General features: G+C 45.6%; 1 protein-coding gene and 1 long non-coding RNA gene across 3 annotated transcripts; one reads left to right on the plus strand and one right to left on the minus strand.

The window, feature by feature from the left end:
• Positions 1-157: 157 nt before the first annotated feature.
• LOC308588485 lies at positions 158-22,470 on the plus strand. 2 transcript variants are annotated; one of them, XR_014008802.1, is made up of 3 exons: positions 158-237; positions 19,472-19,545; positions 22,243-22,470. It is a non-coding gene; the product is annotated as an uncharacterized lncRNA (long non-coding RNA). The 2 variants fall into 2 exon arrangements; XR_014008803.1 differs by lacking the exon at positions 22,243-22,470 and adding an exon at positions 20,417-20,649.
• LOC308587373 (CARD- and ANK-domain containing inflammasome adapter protein-like) lies at positions 2,807-5,885 on the minus strand. Its single transcript, XM_081194920.1, has one exon. It carries the CDS (start codon positions 5,520-5,522, stop codon positions 3,255-3,257), a length of 2,268 nt encoding a protein of 755 aa, XP_081051046.1. The 5' UTR covers positions 5,523-5,885; the 3' UTR covers positions 2,807-3,254.
• Positions 22,471-22,754: the final 284 nt, after the last annotated feature.

The raw sequence follows: 22,754 nt of genomic DNA on the forward strand, positions 1-22,754 counted from the left end.
GGGGGTCCAAGGCCGGCCCAGGGAATGCGTTTCAACCATAGAGAGTTGTGAGCATGCGCTGCATGACGCTGCGAAGCTTCGGGCGCCCTTCCTTTTGCCCTCAAGCTCTAACGGGGAATCGCCGCACTGGGCGGGGGGGGGGGGGTCGGGATGCGCAGTGGGAATAGGAAGAGAGCTTGGTAGGAAGCGGACCGCGATGGGAAGAGAGAAGAAGCAGGGTAGGAAGAATAGAATAGGGTATGTTCTTGTCTCTACACACACACACACACGGGGAAGCTTCCAAAATGAAAACGTAAAAGCGCAACGTAACCAAACAAAAAGCAGAATTTTGCAGGGAAAGTGGGAGTCCTCGGGGAGAAATTAAAACGGGATAAAATGACCTCTTCTGGTTGCAAGCCATGGGTGGTGATCAAAGGATAGAAGTTGAAGGAGAGCTCTCACTCGGGAGAAAAGTAACATTCCGGTCCTACTTAGAATTCAGTTAAAAATACCTCTGTCAACGCCAGTAGCCACTGCCTATGTTAGATTACAATGGTACCTCGGGTTAAATTCGCTTCAGGTTACATACGCTTCAGGTTACAGACTCCACTTACCCAGAAATATTACCTCGGGTTAAGAACTTTGCTTCAGGATGAGAACAGAAATCGCGCGGCAGCAGCGGGAGGCCCCATTAGCTAAAGTGGTACCTCAGGCTAAGAATGGTTTCAGGTTAACAACAGACCTCCGGAACGAATTACTGTAAGTTCTTAACCCGAGATACCACTGTATTGCCCTATTGCTCAGGTATAGGAGATTTGTAAAATGCACGCATTTCGCAGATCCTTAATGAGAAATTTCATATTTACGACTAAAGAGAGGGCTGAAATCATAAATGTGGGAGTATCTTTTCAGATTATTAACTATAAAGTTGTTGAGGCACCAAGAATTGTGTCAGAGCAGACAGCATGTCAGTTGCCTTAAATGGTGTCAGCATGACTCAGCTTTATCCTGATGTAAGCCTCTTCTGAGCTTGTTGAAGGAATAATGGGACCCAAATTCCATAAATAAACAATATAGCAGGAAGAACAGGTACAACCATCAAGTACAAATTTGGTTTTATCTTTTTTTGTAAATTGTCTTGAAGGTTTTTGTTTTTACAATCAAGCAGTGTACTGTAGAAATTTTATGAAATAAGTAATACGGTGTTTCTGCACCCTTGCTTTGTTCAAACTTCTGCCATTGCTTAAAACAGTCACTTTCCCCCTTTCAGAGCCCCCACTTCTTCGCTTACTTTCCTTCTTCCATTCCTCAGCTACCCTGTATGAGAGAGATAATGGATGTGGAGCCCACAAATTTTTCATAGTTATGTTCCCATAGAGTGTTTCACTCCTACCATTATTGCCTTCAACATGAAGTTCCAGATTCAATGCAGTAATTCAGATATTTTATTATCAAGCAAACACCCATATATAAACAACAACAACCATAAACTTAACCTTCTCTAGCTGAACAAGCTAACTGACATACCTTCTCTTAAAATTTTATCTGTTTTAAAGATAAAGTAAAGGTAAAGGGACCCCTGACCGTTAGGTCGTCGCGGATGACTCTGGGGTTGCGGCGCTCATCTCGCTTTACTGGCTGAGGGAGCCTGCATTTGTTGGCAGACAGCTTTCCAGGTCATGTGGTCAACATGACTAAGCCGCTTCTGGCGAACCAGAGCAGCACATGGAAACGCCATTTACCTTCCCGCTGGAGTGGTACCTATTTATCTACTTGCACTTTGACAAGCTTTCAAACTGCTAGGTTGGCAGGAGCAGGAAACAAGCAACGGGAGCTCACCCTATCGCAGGGATTCGAACCACCGATCTTCTGATCAGCAAGCCCTAGGCTTTGTGGTTTAGACCACAGCACCACCCGCGTCCCAGGTTTTAAAGATACAATAACATATAATCATGAGGGTATGTGTGCAAATGGGACTACACAATAGGAGAGGAGAGGAGGCATGGAGGGGTGGCTGTGTGAATGGGGGTGCCCAAATGGAGGGGGAGGCATGGACATAGGGGGAAATGGGTGGAAATAGGTGCAAAGTTGGGCTGCCGAAGAAAAGAGAGTAGCTGCTTCAAAAGCATAGTTGGGAAGGTGAAATGGAGGTTTAGCAATTGCATGGGATGAAAAAAAGAAAGAAAAAGGGGTTAATGTGGGGGCATTTGGGGTTGCCAAATGGAATGTGCAGGGGGGGCCGAATCATGGGCATAGCCAAGAGGGGGCAGCTCCCTCTCCCCCCCCCCCCGATCAAGTAAAACAATATAACTAACTAACTGACCAATCAAGTCAGTTCTGCCCCTCCAACAATGTCCTACCCTCCCTAACAAAAATCCTGGCTACACCCATGGGCAGAACCCTCCTAGTACAGTAATATCTGTAATCCCAACCACACCCCGAAAAGCTTATGTCCAAAGCAGCTAATATCAATTGTAATAAAACAACACACAACAATAAAACATCAAAACAAATCAGGAACAATAAGAGATAGGCAGGCAATCTAAAACTAAAATCTAAATGCTAAGCGGTAATCCAACTGAATAATTTTGAAGAGCAAACCAAAACAACACTGCCAAGGAGGGAGATAGCGTAGTCCCTCCATGGAATGGCATTCCATGTGCTGGGTGCCATTACAGGAAAAGGTTAACCTTTCCAAGACTAAATAAAAAAATTCCTTCCAGTAGCACCTTAAAGACCAACTAAGTTAGTCTTTAAGGTGCTACTGGAAGGAATTTTTTTATTTTGACTATGGCAGACCAACACGGCTACCTATCTACTACTTTCCAAGACTGTATTTAAGTAGTAGCCTAGTACCTGTAGGCAGCATGGAATTGCATGCAGGCAAATGAGTAGGCTTGAGGAGAAGGAGGGATGAGGGCCCCATTCCTCCTCTGTGCTCAGAATAGAAACCAAGCGAGCTGGCAGGTGAGGGAAGCCCTGCCTCTGTAGGAATGCAGAGAGGCTTGCTTCAGGAGGAATGAAACACTTCTGCCAACCACCTCCAGTGGATGGACTAGTTGTTTTCTTAAGGCTAGGGCCTTAAGGCTAGGGCTTGCTTATAGGAACCCTCCCTCCTTTAATATTTTGATTTAAAATAATAATAATCAAGAGTTCCAACCACTGATTTCCTGCACTGACCCTGAAATAGGGGGGCCCAGACACAGGTGAGAACAAGGCACTAGACAGCAGTATGAAACAACTTGTGCTTCTTACGTAGATTCTTCTTAGCACATTTATCTTATCAATAACATTTTCTTTTTCAAAAGAGTAACAATTTGAGCCTGGCTTTCAGTTGGGCTGGATTCTGCTTGAAGTGGAGTCTTCTTCAGGCTATTTGTGGCCTGTAGATTTGCTTTACCCCCCTCAGACCAGCTAACCAGTGCGCTCACACAATTAAAATGACCGGCTCTGCAAGCACAATGCAATGGTGTGTCCTTATTGTTGTCCAGAGCATTAATGGCTGAACCGTTGCTCAAGAAGAAATGTATTATGTCGCTGTGTCCGTGTTCTGCTGCAAGATGTAGCGGCGTCTTCCTCCAAATATTTTTGTCATCAATATTTTTATTCTTGCCAGCAGCCAGAAGGGCCTGTAGTATCTCCACATTCCCATTGATGGCGGCATAGTGCATAGATGTGCATCCGTCCATGTCTTTGGCACCAAACCTGGACTTCTTCACTAACAGCGCTTTCACTGCGTTAAGATGACCTCCCATGGCTGCAAGATGAAGCGGGGTCTTTTTCTCCTTGTCTGTTGCATTGGAGTCAGCATTGAAGTTCTGCAGCAGTTCTACCATAGCAGGGTTTCCTGCTTCAGCAGCAAGATGCAGAGCTGTCTTTGCCTGCTTATCCTTAACGTTGACATTAGCCTTTCGCCGCAGCAGCTTTTGCGCAACTTCCACATGGCCCTTATAACTTGCAATGTGCAAGGGAGTGAGCAGTTCTTTAGTGACCGAATCAGTTTTCGCACCTCCGTCAATCAATAAGTCAACTAGCCCTCCCTTATTGTGCAATGCGGCCACGTGGAGGGGGGTCTGATCTCCCTGCCCGGCAATGTTGGCATCCAATCCTTTGCTCAGGAGCATCTTTGCAATGGAGGAGGCTCCAGCTTGAACTGCCAGATGTAAAACACTGCTTGAGTTTGGGGTCTTGTCCTTCAGGCTCGCTCCCTTTTCAATGAGAACTTTTGCTGACTCGGTCTTGCCCATCTCGCACGCCACAAGCAGTGGTGTGTACTGCGCTTCGTCGAGGGCGTTTTTGTCAGTACCTTTATCAATTAAAGCTGCTACGATGCCATGCAGGTCCTTTTGAATGGCTTTAAAGAGAGCTGACACCATCGTAGCCGGCGACATGCCTTTGGAATAGTCCAGCAATAACTTGAAGAGAGATTGACTGTTTCTGTTAAAGGCTACATCAATGATGCTGGAATCAATGTTGGCTCCAGCTTCCAGGAGAACCTGGACAGTCTTCTCAAACCCTTGAGACACGGCATAGCCCAAAGCAGTCTGTCCTCTCTCATCCTTGGCATCCTTCAAAGCACCATTCTTTAGGATGGCTTGCACCAGCTCACTGTCATCTCTGAGAGCAGCCATGTGCAGGAAGTTGTGTTGGTTCTTGTGTCGCCTCACCTCTTCTTTCAGGATGCTCTTCAGAACATGGGTGTGGTGGTTCTGATGGGCCAAATGAAGTGGGCTCTTGCCTTCTTGATCCAAGGTGTACATGTTGGCACCCGACTGGAGCAACATTTTCACAGCTTCGCCGTGACCTCTCTCAGCAGCTCTGTGTAGCGGGGTTCTTCCTTTCTTATCCTTAACTTCCAGCTTAGCCCCTCTGCCGATTAGATAGTCAATTATTTCTGTATGCCCGTGAGCCGCTGCAATGTGTAGGAGGGTTTCATCTTCAGAGTTTACTGCGTTAATATCATTCTCTTTTAAGATCTTTTCTAAATAGGAAAGATTACCTTTAGCCACAGAATCAAAGACGGAAAGAGAATTGAAAGAATTGTCTTGGGATTTCACAGCAGCTGAATCCTTTTTTACTTTACGTTTGATCTGAGTCAGCTTTTCTGGCTTAGCTAAAACCTGTCTGGGGCTATCCTTCTTTTCTTGGTGAGGATCTTTACCCTTTTGAACCCACCCTTTATCTTTCTCCAGTAGATACCCTATCAGTTGCCTTCTGGCATCACCAATTCTTTCATTCACATTGCTGACATAACTCCTCATGTTGTTATATAGCTGTGGCTCAATCTGTTTCAGACATGGATAAAAAAAGAGCCTGCAAGCTCGCTCACCTTGAGAGACCAATATATCCAGGACCCGGGAGTTCTTTGCAGTTCTTGTTCTGTAGTAGGATAAGACCATTTTTTTCTCCGGTGTAAAAATGCCATGTTCTATCAGCCAGTTCAGAAGCTGATCAGGGTTCCTTATGCCATCTACAAGTTCGTTCTTTTTCGTTCTCAGTACTTCTGTGGCATAGGGATTTGTGAACATGCCAGCTGAATACATGATGTGTTTAGATTATGCACCCGCAATACATTAAACATGCCTTTGAAGTTCAGCATTTAGCATGAGAAAGTGCAGATTGTTACATAAGTTTGCTCCAGTTTCTGCCAACAAATATTCTGGTGGTCCAACTGGAAATCTCAGCGACAACCACACACACAGGGGGGAAAGGGAGAGCATAAACTTTTCACCTCTCGTTGTGCAATGCTGTTGCCTTCCAATTCTCTTTTCTATTCCTTAACAACAGACTGGAGTTGACGAATTGAAACAAAACAAAACTCAGTAAAAATATTCCAGTAAAAATGGTCGCATTGCAAGAACTTGCAAGATAAAATCAGGAGGAAGTTTTCAAAGTTGGTAGCTAAGCTGTTGATGGATAGAAACTTTAAAAAAAAAATGTATTTGGCATGTGTGACCCATCTGTCAAACATGTCAGAAGAAAAGCAGCAGGCTAGTAACTGTTGCTATGTAATTAGCCTTTGTGTAACATTAAGATAAAATTGTATACCCTTCAGTTAGTTACACAGCGGCATATCACACAGTGATCAAAAGCTGCAGGGCAAGTAGCTAAGAATGAGTTTAATGTTTCAAAAAAAGTAGATCCCGCATTTATTTTATTTATTTAGAAAAATGCATTAGCCACTTAAAAAAAAAACTATCCTAAGCAATGTACATACAACAATAAAACTTTTCAGACAGCAACATAATGGCATGCTATGAAAGGGCCATATATGTGAAACATGAAAAAATCAAGAAATAGACATTTATTTTACCTTTCGCAACATGTAATAATTTAATCAGTGCTGTGAGCTCATGGCGTTTCGATAAAGGCAAATTCTGATTGAAAACACATCTGTCCTCGAGGTGGAATATTTTAACAACTGAGGAATTTTCATTAAAGCGATATGGGCAAATTATAATGACGGCTTCTAATAAACAGAAGATTAGCAGAACAATCTTACATAGCAATTGCACCGGGAGTAAAGTTACATCACTGCTATTTTATATTTATAGACATATTCATAGTCTGCCCTCTCACAAAATATCAGGGCAGTGCACAGCAATATAACAAAATGTTTTTTTAAAAGCATTAAAAGCAGTATGGAATTATCATTAAAATAGCCAGCTACTCAATAAATAAATAAATAAATAAAATAAATAAATAAATAAGTGCATAGGTCTGTCAGCAGCATTCTTCTAAGCAGGTAGGATGGCTATACATGCTCAGCCCAGGAGTAGGAGAGAAAGCACACAAAACAGAAAATTCAAAAATAGCATAAAAGCAGAAGATAGGCCCCTCCATCTGTGAACACATAGCCAAAATCCACCATACACAAACCATACACAGAGGAAGCCAGTGAACTCACAGTGAAAAGGGCATTCTTTTGGGTGCTGTGCAGGGGTATATTCTGATACATCCCCACACAATGTATGAAAGAATGTCACCACACCCAAAACTAAGGTAACCAGACATCCCCATTTCCCAGGGACAGTCCCCAGATTTACAAATCAGTCCCCATACAAAACCCATTGAAGTTGAAAAGTGTCCCTGGATTCATTGAAAAACATTTGGTAACCTTACCCAAAACCATTGGGCAGCAACAACTTTGCTCCTTCTACTAGTCATCCAGCATCCCTCCAGGCAGAGGCTCCATTTTCCTTATGCTGCTCACAAGCACTGCTGGGGTGGGAATGCCACAGAATGGGATGGTACAACACGGAGTGTCAAGCTCGGAAATTCCTCTCCTCCCTTTTGGTAACTTCACAGATAAGAATTAACGAGCAGTTGATAGATTTATAGTCTTTTTATTACAGCTTCATGTTGCGGTCACAAAATAGGCAGCTCTCTGCAAAGAGGGCATTTCCTCATTTGTGGAGGAAGTTCCTCAAAGAAAGTGGGCTAAATATTTTAAAAGAAATGTTCACATAGAACAAATGGGTCACAATGGTCACACTTTGCAGTGTTTCCCACTTCCTTTGTTTGCCTGTGTGCGATGTGGTTGTTGGATCAGAGTGGGGTTATTGTTGGGTGTGGGGGTTTCTCCCTAGAAGTGAGGTACTGTATTCAAGTTCCCCTATGTGTTCTGGAAGCTGGTTCTCTGTGGACGCTTCCAGACTGCCATCACTTTTGGATCTCTCACCCATTTGAATAGATGCCAATTGTGCTCCTTTGTGAAATAACATGGCCCTTCTTCTTAACCCACCTCCAAGAAGATGGGCACATTGTGGTAAACAGCAACAGCACTACAGGCTTCTCACGCTTAAAAAGTAGACTTTTTGCAGTAAGAAATGTGATGGGTGGGAAGCAGTAGAAAGTGTGGGATAATTCCCACTTGATGGCAGTGTTGTATAACCTCTGCAGAAATGTCGTACAAGCCAATGAGACCAAGTGCCCAACAAACAGGTCTCTGGAAACCACTCCTGTGTCTGAAAATCCCGCCACCTCTTTCCCAGTTTCCCCATCACCAACTCTGGCCTCTGGGAGCTCTAGGCATGGAGCAAGTGGGGACATGCCTTCAGCTGCAGTCTCCCTATGTAGGATTTATATACTTGGTGTGCTGCGATTGGGTGATGCGTTGGTGCCCATATCCTATGCCTGGCCCAGCAAAATAAGCAGGATGGTCATTGAAACAAGGAGGTTTTCTTTCCCCCTTTTATCTTTTTAAAGAAGTTTCTCTCCCACTGGCGTCAGCAGGAGGGAAACTCTTTGCATCTTTGACTGTTTATGACATGGTCACTGGAGCCTAGAGGAGTATAGCATATCATGTAACTGTGCACTTCTCTGAGCCACCCCATCCTGACTCCACCCCGTCCACAGGCAGATCTTCACTGGCAGAAAACCTACACAAGCCCCACTGTTCTGCTGATGTCAGACTTCATCAGCATATCTGTCATGTCTGCACCATCCCTGGCATTCTGCTTATGGTGCTGAGTTTCTGTCAAATCCTCAGCCAGCAATGGTCAAATACAGGACTGTGTCCTGAATATACCGGTAGTTCTTCCTAGAACAATCATAGGCAGATAGTAGAAAATTGGTTTTTTTGAAAAATGGATTGAATAACTAAAGGAGAGTAAGTGGCTAATTGGGATCCAGAACAATCTTAGAGCATTTTTGTATTTCTTCCTATAGAGCCAGTGTAGCATAGTGGTTAGAGTATTGGGCTATGACCTGGAAGACCAGGGTTTGAATCCCCACAGGGATGAATAAAGATAGGATATAAACGGAATAATAAATACATACAAATAAATAAAAATGTTTTTTGGTCTGGAATGTGCGGCTTGTGTTAAAGTAGGATTGAAACTGGAATGAATGCTTTGAATAATTTCTAGCCAAAGAAAGTTTTGCATATTAATTAGAGAGTTGGGAAATGCAAAGCAAAATAAAACAGAACAGTGTAAATGCTGTTGGGATCAGGTAGGATCTGTATTCCTGGAATCTTAGGGATTTGCAGTAAGCAGCACCTTTAAGAGGAAAGTGTGTGTGTGTGTGTGTGTGTGTGAGAGAGAGAGAGAGATTTTTGGCTGGGAAAGCACTTGGAGAGGAAAGTAGAAACCTCGCTGCCAATGGGCCCAAATGGCTGTTGTAGTTTTTGAAAAGGAAATGGCCAGTTTTGTGCACAATTTAGAAGAATGCATACTTAACGTAATGTGTCGTTTGAGCCGAAGACGTGGTGGCCCATCTGTAGGTGGTGAATTGAACAAGTTAAATGTGGTAGATAAAGCCCAGTGGGTAGATTTTCATGCTCGGAGAAACAGCATTTGCTTTGTATGCAGAAGGTCCCAGTTTCAATACCTAGCATCCCCAGGAGGGCTGGGAATGTCTCCTGTCTGAACCTCTGGGGAACCACTGGCAGTCATTGTAGACAGTATTGAGCTATATTGACCAATGATGTGATTCAGGGTAAATCTAATCCCTGTACTCCTAATCTTCTGGCTTTAGTGGTCATTGCAATGATGGAATCAAGGCACTTTGCATCATCTGCCCCAACCATGTTATAAGTTTTATGGCTTCCCTGTGAACCACTAGCATAAGGGAGCATGGGGGGGGGGGGAGTCAGAGCTTTGGTGATGCTCACATGAACATTTAACATTTGAATGCACTCTCTATTTGGTCCTTTGTATTGGAGTGAAATGTAACCGCCAAACCATGCCAAGGCGTTTTGTTTGTATAATCTAGCAATTCTGGTCCAATAACTGGGCCAGTAAGTCAAGTTAATCTTCACTTGAAAGAGGGAGATGAGTGTTTTTCAACTAATTGTTTAGTCTTTATATCTGGCTTTGAAGCTCTGCATGCTTTGAAGCTGTATGGTTTCCTGGCTTTCCCAAGATGAAGATGTTTCTTAATTAATAAAAGAGTCAGTTTTCAAAAACAACATCCTTTGTCAACATGAAATGTGTTTGACATCCTTTATTTACATTTTCCCCCCATAAAGGAGAGCAAATAAAACCCTCCTCTTAGATTAATATTATATCAGACTCCTGCCAAATACAATTTTGACTTCTTTACAAAATCCAGAAGAGGTCACTGTTTCTCTTTTGAGTGTTTTCAACAGCCGCAGTTGGCAGAAGGTCCTCTTTAAGCTAATTAAGAGACCTGGAACCTGTTAAAACGGGTTGAATGTAACTGAATGGTTTCCAATGCCTTCTTTACATTCTCTAGGGTGTTTGGCCTGACATAACAGCTGGAATAAATGAACATAAATATATCAGTAGTGAGTGAAGTTGTGTTATTAATGTTTCCCAGCATGCATTTTAATTTCAGATTCAGCCATTGAAGCACAGCGCTTATCTATAATGCAACCAGGCTCTTTATTGAAAACATTCAATAACTTTATTTTTCCTCTTCTTTTTAACAAGCTAGGCAGTGGCCTCTTCTGGAACGACAATGTCAAATGTTTTCATTTTACTTGGCGGCATTATGAACAAGTGTTTTGCCTCAACATGGTGACCCAAACTATTGCAGAAAATGACATTAAGAGTTTTATGAAGGAGTTTAACAAAGACCATCAGGGTGGCGCTATGGTCTAAACCAGTGTTTCCCAACCTTTTTTGGGCAAAGGCACACTTGTTTGAGGAAAAAAATCTCGCGGCACACCACCATTACAGCCCCGTGACGTCAGCGCGCAGCGTCACGCCGGGAGGGACGCACGAAAGTGAAAGTTTTCAATTTTTTCCCCTCCCCCTTGCCGGGGAACCTCCAAGCTTTGGGGGTGGGGGGGGAGGAGGCAGCAAAGCGAGGGACTGAGGGACGGCGACAGCTGAGGCGGCGGCGGCTGTTGTGGTGGTGGCGGCGATAGCGGGCGGAGGAGGGGGGGGCCGCGGGGCCGAGGTGGCCGGCGGCAGCGGGGGAAGCGGCGGCGGGTGGAGCAGGAGGGCGGCCGAGGCCGGTGAGGGAGTAGGGTTGCCCGGGGCTTGAGGAGCCGTCGCCGGGAGTTGCTGCTGCTGTTGTTGCTGCTGCTGCCTGGACATGCCGGCCTCCTCCTCGTCCGCTGTCTCGCGCTCCTCCCTTTTGCACGCGCTGCCCCGCCGCCGCCCCATTGGCTGGGTCCTGTCAGCTGATCCTGTGTTATTTCCTGTGTGTGTGTGTGAGGGGAGAATGGAGAGAGAAACCTCGGCACCACCACCGCGGAGCCGCCCCCGGCTCAACGCGGATCCTCGACGCCGCCGCCTCTCACCGCCCGACTCGCCCGCCTCCCTCCCACGGCACACCAGCCAACTTCTCACGGCACACTAGTGTGCCGCGGAACACCGGTTGGGAAACACTGGTCTAAACCACTGTGCCTCTTGGGCTTGCCGATTGGAAGGTCGGCCATTCGAATCCACCCAATGGGGTGAGCTCCCGTTGCTCTGTCCCAACTACTGTCAACCTAGCAGTTTGAAAGCATGCCAGTGCAAGTAGATAAATAGGTACCACAGTGATGGGAAGGTAAACAGCATTTCTGTGTGCTCTGGTTTCCACCACGGTGTCCTGTTGCACCAGAAGTGGTTTAGTCATGCTGGCCACATGACCCGGAAAGCAACAGCTCCCTTGGCCTGAAAGCGAGATGAGCGCCACACCCCATAGTAGCATTTGACTGGACTTAACCGTCTGGGGGTCCTTTACTTTTACCTTTATCAGGGTTTGGTCAGCTAAAGAAAAGTCAGTCTACAACCTTTTCAAAGTTAGAATAGAGGGGGCAGTTATGAAAATGTGTGTTGTGGGCTTGCCCAAGACATGATTTTGCTGCCTGAGGCAGAATAACAAATGATGCCCTCCCTCACAAGCCAAGGTGCCTAGGCTGGTCAAGTTGTGTTGGCACCTGAGGGAGAAAATTCCACATGCACCTCTGCCCCTTCCTGACAGGAAAAAAAAATACAACCATCAAATTACTAAGAGCTGTCTGTTGTCTCATGACACCCAGAAATAGCTGCCTAAAGAGGCCATCTCACTCTGTCTAATGGTAGAGCCAGCCCAAATCAGTGTCTATGTGTCTTCCTTTACAGTCTTCAATTCAAAGGGCTAGCTAATCCAAACACATTTTAAAGAGAACGAATCCTAAGAAGGAAGAGCAGTAGGAGTATTGAATTGCTTATATGCAATTAGTACATGGGCAGCAGATTGAGCAGGCCTACAGGTCACTTGGCTAGTTTTTTGTACCCTGGTGAAATGTGTTGGGCAGAATTCACTTCATGAGCCCTGCTTAAGAACTTCCACGTGTGCAATGGGGCTTCCTTCTGCATGCCCCCTGAAATTGACTGGGGTGGGTTGGGAGAACCCCCAGAAGAGTGCACAAGGGGGAGCAGCTGAAATTCCTGTGCAGGTGGAACATTCGTAAGAGCATGATGTCGAATCCCACCCATTGCATTTCTATCTAAAGGATAGTGATTGTTTCTAACTAGCAGCTTTGTATCCAGTATTTGCTCAGGAGTGCTAAGAAACCAAAAGTTCAGGGCAGTTTTGAAAGGTTCGGTCTGCCATCTTGATTCCAAATGGTGTCCAGCTGCGTCCAAACATACAATGAAAACCTGCTCTTTATTCTCGGGAACCGTCATGCAAAATGCGTTCATGATAACTTAAGAGACATCCAAATTCTGAGCAAACAAAAACTTACCAAGATATATAGTAGATTGTGCATGCACATTTTATCACAGAATCTTAGAGTTAGAAGGCATCCCAGGGGTCAGTCTAGTCCAACCCCTGCAATGCAGGAATCTCAGCTAAAGCATCCATGGCAGATGGCCATCCAGCCTCTGCTTAAAGACCTCCAAGGAAGTAGAGTCCTCAACTTCCTGAGGAAGACTGTTCCACTTTCAAACAAGTGTGTCTTTTGGTGATGCATTTCCTTTGTTTCGGCCCCACACCCAGCAATGCATAAGTGGCCTTCCTATGTGTATTTATAGAATTGGGCCATCCATGCTAATCACCTTTATATAGAAGTACACTTTACAAGGGACGCGGGTGGCGCTGTGGGTAAAACCTCAGTGCCTAGGACTTGCCGATCGTATGGTCGGTGGTTCGAATCCCCGCGGCGGGGTGAGCTCCCGTCGTTCGGTCCCAGCTCCTGCCCACCTACCAGTTCGAAAGCACCCCTAAGTGCAAGCAGATAAATAGGTACCGCTTTATAGTGGGAAGGTAAATGGCGTTTCCGTGTGCTGCGCTGGCGCTGGCTCACCAGAGCCGCTTCGTCACACTGGCCCCGTGACCCGGAAGTGTCTCCGGACAGCACTGGCCCCCAGCCTCTTAAGTGAGATGGGCGCACAACCCTAGAGTCGGACACGACTGGCCCGTACGGGCAGGGGTACCGTTACCTTTTACCTTTTTTACACTTTACAAATTCTAGTGGAATCCACTTCCAACTAAGGCAGCAGTCCTACCAACTTATATCTTTGATTAAACCCTGTTGCATTATATAATGTAACCGATCCCAGAAAACAGTCATAGAGTTTACTGTATTTAGGGTGACAACTTTCCAAAGGACTCCATGAGCAGAAAGCTGCTCTTCCTTGGAGCTGCCCCAAATGTTTACAGATTGCTTTGACCATAACAGTTTGTGAGAACAAATCGCAAGGCAGTGCTGGGTTCTCAAATAGTTACTACATTTTAAATCGTAAAACGTCATTGCATAAATTTGTTCATAATTGAATCCTCATGTGGATTTTGCTACTTAAGGCCATAATCCTAACTTTGCCTGTTTGGAGGTTAACCCCATTGAAATCAACAGGACTTCTGATTAAACATGGTGAATATTGAGTTGCCAGCAAGTCTTTGTTATTTATCACTTTGCTTCCTATGCAACTCTATGTCAAAGTAACCCAGTGTAAATATAGCTCTCGCAGCTGATTATCCAAATGTTTTATATGTCCCTTGCAGTGTTACTGTAACCTTCACCTCTCTCTTAGTGTTTACTTATTTGGAAGAAAGCTGCTTAAAACCAACAGGACTTATTTCCACATAAATGTGTTTTAAGAGTGAATGTTAAGATTTAAAACATATTTATGTGGAAAAATGTCCTGTACTTTAGAAAACCTTTCTTCAAAGTGTACTAGGACTGCGGTCTGAAGTTGTGCTGCATGGAAAAAAATGGTATATTTATATTACTTCAAGTTGAACTTAATTAAAGCAACTTAGAAGCTCCCTTGCCCCAACAAGGACACATTATGGAGCAAGTGATCCAGATAACACCAAGGGAGGTAGACTTAGAGGTCACTGCGATCAGGTGATGCCTTGCCACCAGCTCTCTGTCCAACTAACCACTGAACTGTTGAAACGAATTGTACAAGGAGTTTGTCTTTACTTGTACAGATGGTGATTCTGATCTGCATGACCAGCGTTGTACTATTAGGGTGAGGAAGTGGGGGCGGGGTTTAACTCATGAGAAAAATTTTAACATCAGTGCCCATTCAACAAATGGTGCACATGTGAGCTATTGTAACCCATTTAATCCAAATCCGTATTGTCCTATGCAACAGGGGTGAATCATACATGCAGATTTTGCATCAAAATCGTATTATCTGACGTCATAATGATTCAGATGAGTGACACCTGTCGAAGAGCTAGTTGCACATTTGGGAAGCACTGCACTTTTATTTTGTTTTGTTTCTACAATCCCTGTACGCAGCACTTCCCAATCACATGGATTGCAAAGCCCTTTTGGCAGCACTTCCAAAAGGCCAATGATCAGCTAGTTATCTGCTGCTTCGGAAGTACAGCACAAAGTGCTTTGCAGGCACCCCCAATTGACAGGGCCTGCAAAGCCCCTTTGGCCCTTCCCTATCCCATGTCAGACTTCATCAACGACATCAGATATAAACAAGTGGGTGTGGCTTGCCTGAAACAGATATGTGACGTGGGCCAAATGGGGAGCCCAGGAGGGCCGAATTTGGCCAGCAGGCCAGAGCTTCCCCCCACTTGTTTTAAGTCTGAATTAAGTGGGGGGGGGGCAGGTAAAGCCTCTCTAGACACTTGTGTGCCTGCAGCTGCCGTGTTGGTATATGGTATATGGTTAGGAGTTTTTATTCCAATATATATACTTGCTTACATTGAACAGCATTCACCATTTGAATGCCCATTTGCCCAGCCTGGAGAGATCCTTTTGGAGCTCCTCACAATCCCTTGTTGTTCTTACCAACCTGAACAATTGGGCGTAATCAGTTCACTCCAAGTCATTTATGAACAAGTTAAAAAGGAGCAGTCCCAATAGTGACCACTGGGGGACTTCAGTGCCACCAAAAGGCAAGAGTGGTGTGTCCCGTCCACCCCTTGAGGCTTCACCCTGCTTAATGGCTGGCCTGGCCCTGTATTTAGGAATATAGGAAGCTGCCTTATACCGAGTCGGACCTTTGGTCCATCTTCCTCAGCATTATTTACACTGACTGGCAGCAGCTCTCCAAGGCTTCAGGCAGAAGCATCTCCCAACGCTACCTGAAGATGCTGGGGGTTGAACTTGAGACATCCTGGCTCTACCACTGAGCTGACCTGTTGCCCTTCCTTGATGCCTTCTGACCATAGGAGGTGATATGGTAAAACAGGGACAGGGAGCCTGTTGGATCCCAACTCCTCTCAACCCCAGCCAGCATGGCCAATGGCCAGGAGTGATGGGAACTGGAGTCCAAAGACATCTAGAAGTCCCCCACCCTTGTGTCAAAGCTGTGGCAAAACAGCACCAAGGGAGTGGAGCAAAGCAAATGGGCTATTGAGGGCTGGGGAAGACATGAGACGAGTACTGATGTCCTGGAACAGCTGTCTGGAAATCAAGTGGCCAGCCCTAGAAGCTAAGAACATAGGCATCTTGCAGAACGTAAAGGGGTTGGGAAGCAGAGGCACAAGCGGAAGGGAGCTGGAGTGGGCAATGGAAAAGTTTCAGTCTGTGTGGTGGATATTCCTGTGGTCTCCTGGTGCCCAGAGTTGAGGTGCTACTGGGGGCTGGAGAAGGATTGGGTTGCAGCCAATCATCTTTCGTCTTTTCTCAGGTTAGAGTGATGAGCAACCACTTCCTCCAGGAAGCTCGTGGCTTGGCCCCCCGTAGGAGCTTTCACACAGCCACTTTCTCGGCAGCGCATCCTGTGAAATCTCGAAGAGCAACGGAGCGCCTTAGGCAGCCAGTGGATTTTGGCAGCCTCCCTCTGGCTGCCGTCTCCGTGCCGCTGCCACTGCAGGGGAGCAGCTTGGATTTGAGGAGAACTGGGCTGAGTCGGAGGCTTGTTCACAAATAACAGTTGCCATCTGTCTTCTTAAAATAATAATAATAATAATACATGACAACTTGTACTTTTCTGTGGGCAAGGCTTAATGTAAAGCAGTTGCACAAAAGCCTTTCATTAGCATAATGTTTAAGCGATGCCGAGATATTAGGTTACCAAATGCTGAGGCAGCTTCAAGAATCAGCAAAATGAGACAGCTCCTCGAGTTCCTTGCAAAATGGCCAGAATTCCTCCTTCCCATTTTCAACACAAATGGCCTCCTGTGGTTTTCAGTCAGGATGAGGCACTGTCAGTACATTTTTGCAGAAAGTAAGATGTTTCCTGCTTTAACCTCTTAAAGGAAGGTTCTTCCTGCTGTTTATAGATTTATTAATTTTCTAGGCTGACACTTTCACTGATGTTGATTGGTGCTAGGGGAGGACACAACAAAACTTTCCAATTTGTCTTGGGGTTATTCTGCGGTGAGTTTAAATAGCCCACAGTGCTAGTCTGGGCAGCCTTCCTGTAAGGCAGAGTGAAGGAGCCGCCTCAGGCAGATGATTTGGGGTGCTATAAAAGGACAGCAAATTGTTAATACTTTAATTCATTGTTGTGTTTTTAGTGACTGGGAGCAGGAGAGTCATTTGGGTGATTTATCTGCTTCGGGTGCCAAAACAACTTGACTGACCTAGGGTATTATGACTAATTACCTTGAAATAAGGGTATGGCAGGCATTTGCTGTTCCATATCTCAAGCATATCTTGAGCTAGCTCTCTTAACATCTGGAATTTGTCATCATAACCTCCTGTGGCATCCAGATGTTGCTGGACTACAATTCCCATGACCCACAACCACTGGCCATTCTGGCTGGGCCTGATGGGGAATGTAGTCCAAAGCAGTTGGATGGCATCAGGTTGGGAAAGTCTGATCTAAAGGAACTTTCTTGGTGGGTACTGTCCTGTGCCATATGCAGCCCCAAGCAGGTATTCCTAGAACTGATGGTTGAAGGATGGGTGGCTGCATTCTTTCCAGGTGTAACTTGCCTATGAAACCAGCCACTGACTTGATTTAAAGCTTGTTGAATATACAATATGAATGGAAGCCAATATTTGGTTGTGCTCAACAAGGCCTGAGCTATTGTTTATTGGGTTTTATATCTCCAAATGTCCAAATAATATATAGCTAAAATAAATTTACATACAAAAAATAAAACAGCAGCAGACATGACAAATAAAAGCTATTGGATAAGTCAGACAAAAAACAACAACAACACCATTTCATTATCAATTTATTTACATGGCCTTTTTTCTCAGCAAGGTGAAAGGAATTCCTTACCTCATTATCATGTACAGTACGTTTCATGAGTAGAAAGTAGATCTGAGGTTGAAAGATGAATTTTTAACCTTTGCACTACACTACCATCCTAGAACTCCCTAGGCGGCATGTTTCCCTAACTCACAAGCCTGCACACCACAGCAGCACTCAAGGAAGTTAAGCACCTTATAGCTGGCGTGTCACATTAATCCATTTTGATTGCAACCCTATGCCAGCTTCTGAAATCCACTGGCCTTTCTTCTGAGTAGACACATATACGTATGATTGCACTGTTAATGGTCTCAGCATGCAAGCTTATGCACCTTTACCTGGGAGTAAGCGCCAGTGAATCCAATGCAGCTTGCTTCAGAATAAGCGGAACATAGGATTGCACTATGGAGGAGTAACTGGAATGGTTACTAACTGCCGTTTTGCATTAATTATATAAAAAAGGAGTTTGCTGTGAAATCAAGGGTGGTTTTTTTTCTTTTTGCTTGTAGCATCTGTCACTTTTCTCTGCTCCAGGTTCTGCTACATTTTTAGATAGCTCCAACCAGAGAATGTAATTGCAGCTTAATGATAATGTACCCTTTTGCTTTTACCTATCAATCTGCCCTCCTGAATGCTGGCAGATTACTTGGACAACACTGATATTTAGTTAATTTATTACTCATGCCCAGTACATTTTCAAGTGTACCTGCCTGGTGTAATAAAAGAAAAAGAGGAGGTTACATGATTTGTTCTAGTTCACAGCACTTCTGAACTTGCACAAGCCTTCTGCTTATAGCCGTGCTATCTTATATCTCTTAGCCTTTATTTTTTTAAAAGCCAAGCACCCATTAAAAATACAGAACAGTGTCTGCAAATCATGCTCACTTTCCATACTGTCTCATAAGAACACAAGAGGCTGCAAAAAATATTTTTAAAAAATGAAGTTTCTGAGCAATTTTTAACAGAAATCGCCCAAAACGACACTGCCGACATGGGTTGCCACACGTCCAGATTTTCCCAGACTTTTTGTTGTTGTTTTTTGCAATTTCCGCCCGGACACTGCTTCGAACTGCAGTATTCCAGATATGTCTGGGAAATTCTGGACGCATGGCAAGCCTAGGACTGGCAGGTGAATCTTACTTCAGCACTGGTAATGGGACAGAGCCTCCACCACACCTGAGGCCAGCAGGCAAGCTTAAGAGGCACAGGGCAAGCTGCTTAATCCACACAGTATCTGTTCTCCATCCGTCCACATCTGCCACCTAAGGAGGCTGCTTTACTCTGCCTAATAGCAGGGCTGGCCCAGCTTACACCAAGTCAATTGAGTGGTTCGGCCAACATTCAGCATTGTCTCTACACTGACTGTTGGGGTTTCTCTCCAGAGTTTCATATGGGATTATTCCCTAGCTCTCCCTGCAAACAATGGTAACATTTGTGTGGAAAGCATATGCACTGAGCTACAAACCTCCTCCCACTGACAAGGATAGGAACTGGGCTGCCAGCAAAGCAAGACCCAAAGTGAGGCACAAACTGTAGAGATATAATGAGCACAAGATGGAGTGCAGAGTGGGCTGGGGGGGGGTTGGTTGATTGTAAGAACCATGGGAATTGTCCAGTGGCATCCTACACGGTTTCATCTTTTCCACCATGCTATTGACAGTGGTACCTCGGGTTAAGTACTTAATTCGTTCCGGAGGTCCGTTCTTAACCTGAAACTGTTCTTAACCTGAAGCACCACTTTAGCTAATGGGGCCTCCTGCTGCTGCCGCGCAGCCGAAGCACAATTTCTGTTCTCATCTTGAAGCAAAGTTCTTAACCCGAGGTAATATTTCTGGGTTAGCGGAGTCTGTAACCTGAAGCGTATGTAACCTGAAGTGTATGTAACCCGAGGTACCACTGTATCTGAAGCTGCTGAGTGCTGTCAGCAGGGAATTTGGAATGAAGTGTCACCATCTCCCCCCCCCCCCTCCATCTCTCACCTGAATCAGGAGAGGCACATCAGGTGCCAGACCAGCCTGGAGGCCACAGTGGGCTGGATGTGGGCCAATGCAGTGAAGGACAGGTAAGAAATCTGATAAATAAACAAACTTCCAGACATTGCAGAAGGTACTTTAACTTCAGCAAAGCACCCAGCAGCCACAGGTGTCTTTCAGATTCTCCATCTCTTACGTGTTGTGAAAGTCTCAAATACAAAGGAAAGGACTTTCCCCTAATCAATGTGATAGGGCCAAACCGGGTGGTGGCAGTCTCTTGGGACCATCATCACAACCAGCCAAGCATGTATACCAAATCAGAATATTGATGCAACTAGACGGGGAACTGTGGGGGCCTCCCTGTCTAGCATATAGTGTCCACCTCCTTCCCTTCTTTTCCTGAGAATTAGGCTTGAAGGAAAAATTGTTGGAGCTAATAGGAGGCTTTTTGTTCAGTGCCATATTTTTTTGGGGGGGGCGGGGGAGGCTTGCAGCGGGAAAGTGAAGGAGTCCCTTGCATAACATCAGGGACAGGCAATCAGTTACCCTAGGATTTCATATAGCCCTTAGCTTAATTTCAAATGACTGGTCCCTTCCTTGGCAGCCTGCTGGATGGATGAAAGAAGCGGTGTTAGCATAATGCAGAAAAGGGAAGAAAAGAGTATGGCCTCCAGCAGAAGATGTTTACTAACCCGTTGCACCCCATTCCTTTGGCCTACTAACTTGAGGTTTGCTTTTTGTGTGTGTTTTTGTATGTGGCTTTGTAACATGGGCATAGCCAGGACTTTAGTTAGAGGGGAGCAGGATTGGTCAGTTAGTTAAGTATTTCTATTGTTTTACTTGATCTAGGGTGGGAGGGCAGCTGTCCCCTCTGCCCCCTCTTGGCTACGCTTATGCTTGGTATATGCCTATGATGCTGCTTATATTATTGATGCCAATGTGATTTTTTTTTAAGCGCAGCCTGGCATTCTATCCAAGAAAAGCTTTCATAAATCGGGGAGGAAGAGGCCTTTCTGTACACACTTCCTGTGCTTCCGATCCAAACATGAACAGTTGTATAAAGAAGGCGAAGGAGAAAACTGGCACAAATGAGCCACTTAGGCAGTTGTCCTACTTATTTGAGGCTGTGAAAACTAAATTAAGTAGATCGGAAACCAGAATCCCATTTTTACGTGAGATATAGCCAGCACGGCCACGTGTCCTACTTTCCAGAGTGCTGTCCTCTGTTTGGAGGCATTCTCCACTTGAATGGCTGTCTGGTAGAAGGATAAAGAACAATAAGATTGGAGAGCAAGGGCCTTGAAGTTGCTTAACCAACCAGGGAATCTCAGGTTTGTGGCTCGTGGTTTTTGTAGGAAGGGCACACGCTACTCAAGAGTGTTGGGTGAAAACAATTGCAGCTTTATTGATTATATGGCAGGTCAGTGGGGTTGGCATGGCACGAGGGCAAAGGTAAGTTCTTCATTCCAGCCAGCCCTTGCTATTGGAGTGGCATTTTGTTTGATGGTTGGGAAGCACCCAACCAGCCCATGGGAGCTGGCCACAGTGTCAGACCCCGCTGTGGGGCAAGCCAAGCACCCAGGATCCCGCTGGGCTTCTGGGGGAGAGGTCCACTCCCAGCCAGGTGGGGCCCCATGCGAGCTAGGACCATGCCTTGAACCTATCATCCCCTCCAGGCCCTTTATGGGGACATCCTTACTAGTCTGATCCTGCCCAATGCTGTTTGTGCACGGAGTAGTGGCAGAAGATTGAGAACGCCTAGCATGTCAAAGTGCTCACTGAGGGAAAGAGGTGGGAAACCCAGAGCCAACTGAGGTTGGGGGGGGGATCATTTCTGGACCTGTTAACCAGTGACCCAAAGAGCACAGACAGGCCCTAACAAGGCCTCACTAAGCGAGTGGGAAAGCACATAGGGCAAAATGGCGCCAACCTCTTTGTGGCTGTGGCTTTTAAGCACTTGACCAGGGGTCAGCAAACTTATCGCGCCTCGGGCCGGTGTCTCCAGTGCCACTCACACGGAGGGCAGGGGAGTGTGTGCCCATACGCATGCACACATGCTATTTCTGGCACACTTCCAGGTTGGAGGAGCACCGGAAATAGCTTGTGCTCATGTGCACAGGCCTCCTCCAACCCGGATGCACCGGAAATAACGCTTGCGCATGCGCACAAGCTATTTCTGGTGCTCCTCCGACCCAGAAGTGGGCAGCCGCGCAGCGCCGGTAAGAGCAAGTGGTGGCACCGGGTGGCGGGGGTTGCCGCAGGCCGGATAAATGAGTCCCTCGGGCCTTATCTGGCCCGCGGGCCTTAGTTTGGGGACCCCTGTCCTTGACCCTCTACTACCCCCATTGCATGGGATGCTACAATTTCCCACGGGATCTCATGAGGGTGCTGCCGGACTGGCTGAAGCCCTGCCTCGGGCTGCCTCCCCACCGGCCGAAAGTGCCCCATTCACTTTGCATGCAGAGCAGAACTTTCCAAAAGTTCGAACATGTCAGTGGGTCACAGCCTATGGAAGACCTTGAGTTTAGAAGTCATCCCTGTGTATAAATCAGCATGTCAACCTCTATGGGAGCGAAGCTAGATGGAGGTCCTTCTTGGAAGGCAGCCACCTTCAGAAATCAAGCGGTTGGCAGTAAGGGAGCAGAAGGCTTTGCGGGGGGGGGGGGAGTTGTGCTGCTCTATTTATATAATCCCCCCTGCCCCCCCCCGGGAAGTTTGTCTGGTGCATGTGCTGTTGTCTTTTAAGCATCTGGGTAAAAGAATGTAAGAGGAACCTGCTCGATCAGGTCTCTATGGCCCATCTGGTCCAGCATCCTGTTTTTACAGCGGCCAATCAGATGTCTATGAGAAACCTGCAAGAAGGACCAGAATGCAACATCACTCTTCTCACTTCCCAGCACCTGGCATTCACAGGTATCCTGCCTCCGAGAACAGAGGTACAATGTAAACAGCACAGCTAGTTGATTTTTAAAGTGAAATGCTTTTTAAAATGTTCTGATGGGAAAGGAAGGTTATACGTTAAATGCTGTAGGTTATACGTTAAATGTTCTGATGGGAAAGGAAGGTTATACGTTAATTGAGTCACCGAAGTTGGTTTTGAAGGCATAGTGAATTTGGGAAGTGCCTTTAATTGTTTGGGGAGGGCTTCAACAGCATTTTAATTATCTAATTGTATGATGTTAAAAAATATTACTGTGAATTGCCTAGGATATATTTGCATGAAGGGCATTAAATAAAAAATAAAATGATAGTCCTCAGTATTCAAAACATAAGGCAATCCTCTCCACATCCAACTCAT

Source organism: Podarcis bocagei, assembly GCF_964188305.1.
Source record: "Podarcis bocagei genome assembly, chromosome: 5".
Lineage (NCBI taxonomy): Eukaryota > Metazoa > Chordata > Lepidosauria > Squamata > Lacertidae > Podarcis > Podarcis bocagei.

Coding starts and splice junctions, on each gene's coding strand:
- LOC308587373 (XM_081194920.1), bottom strand. CDS start 5,522: ATGTATTCAGCTGGCATGTTCACAAATCCCTATGCCACAGAAGTACTG.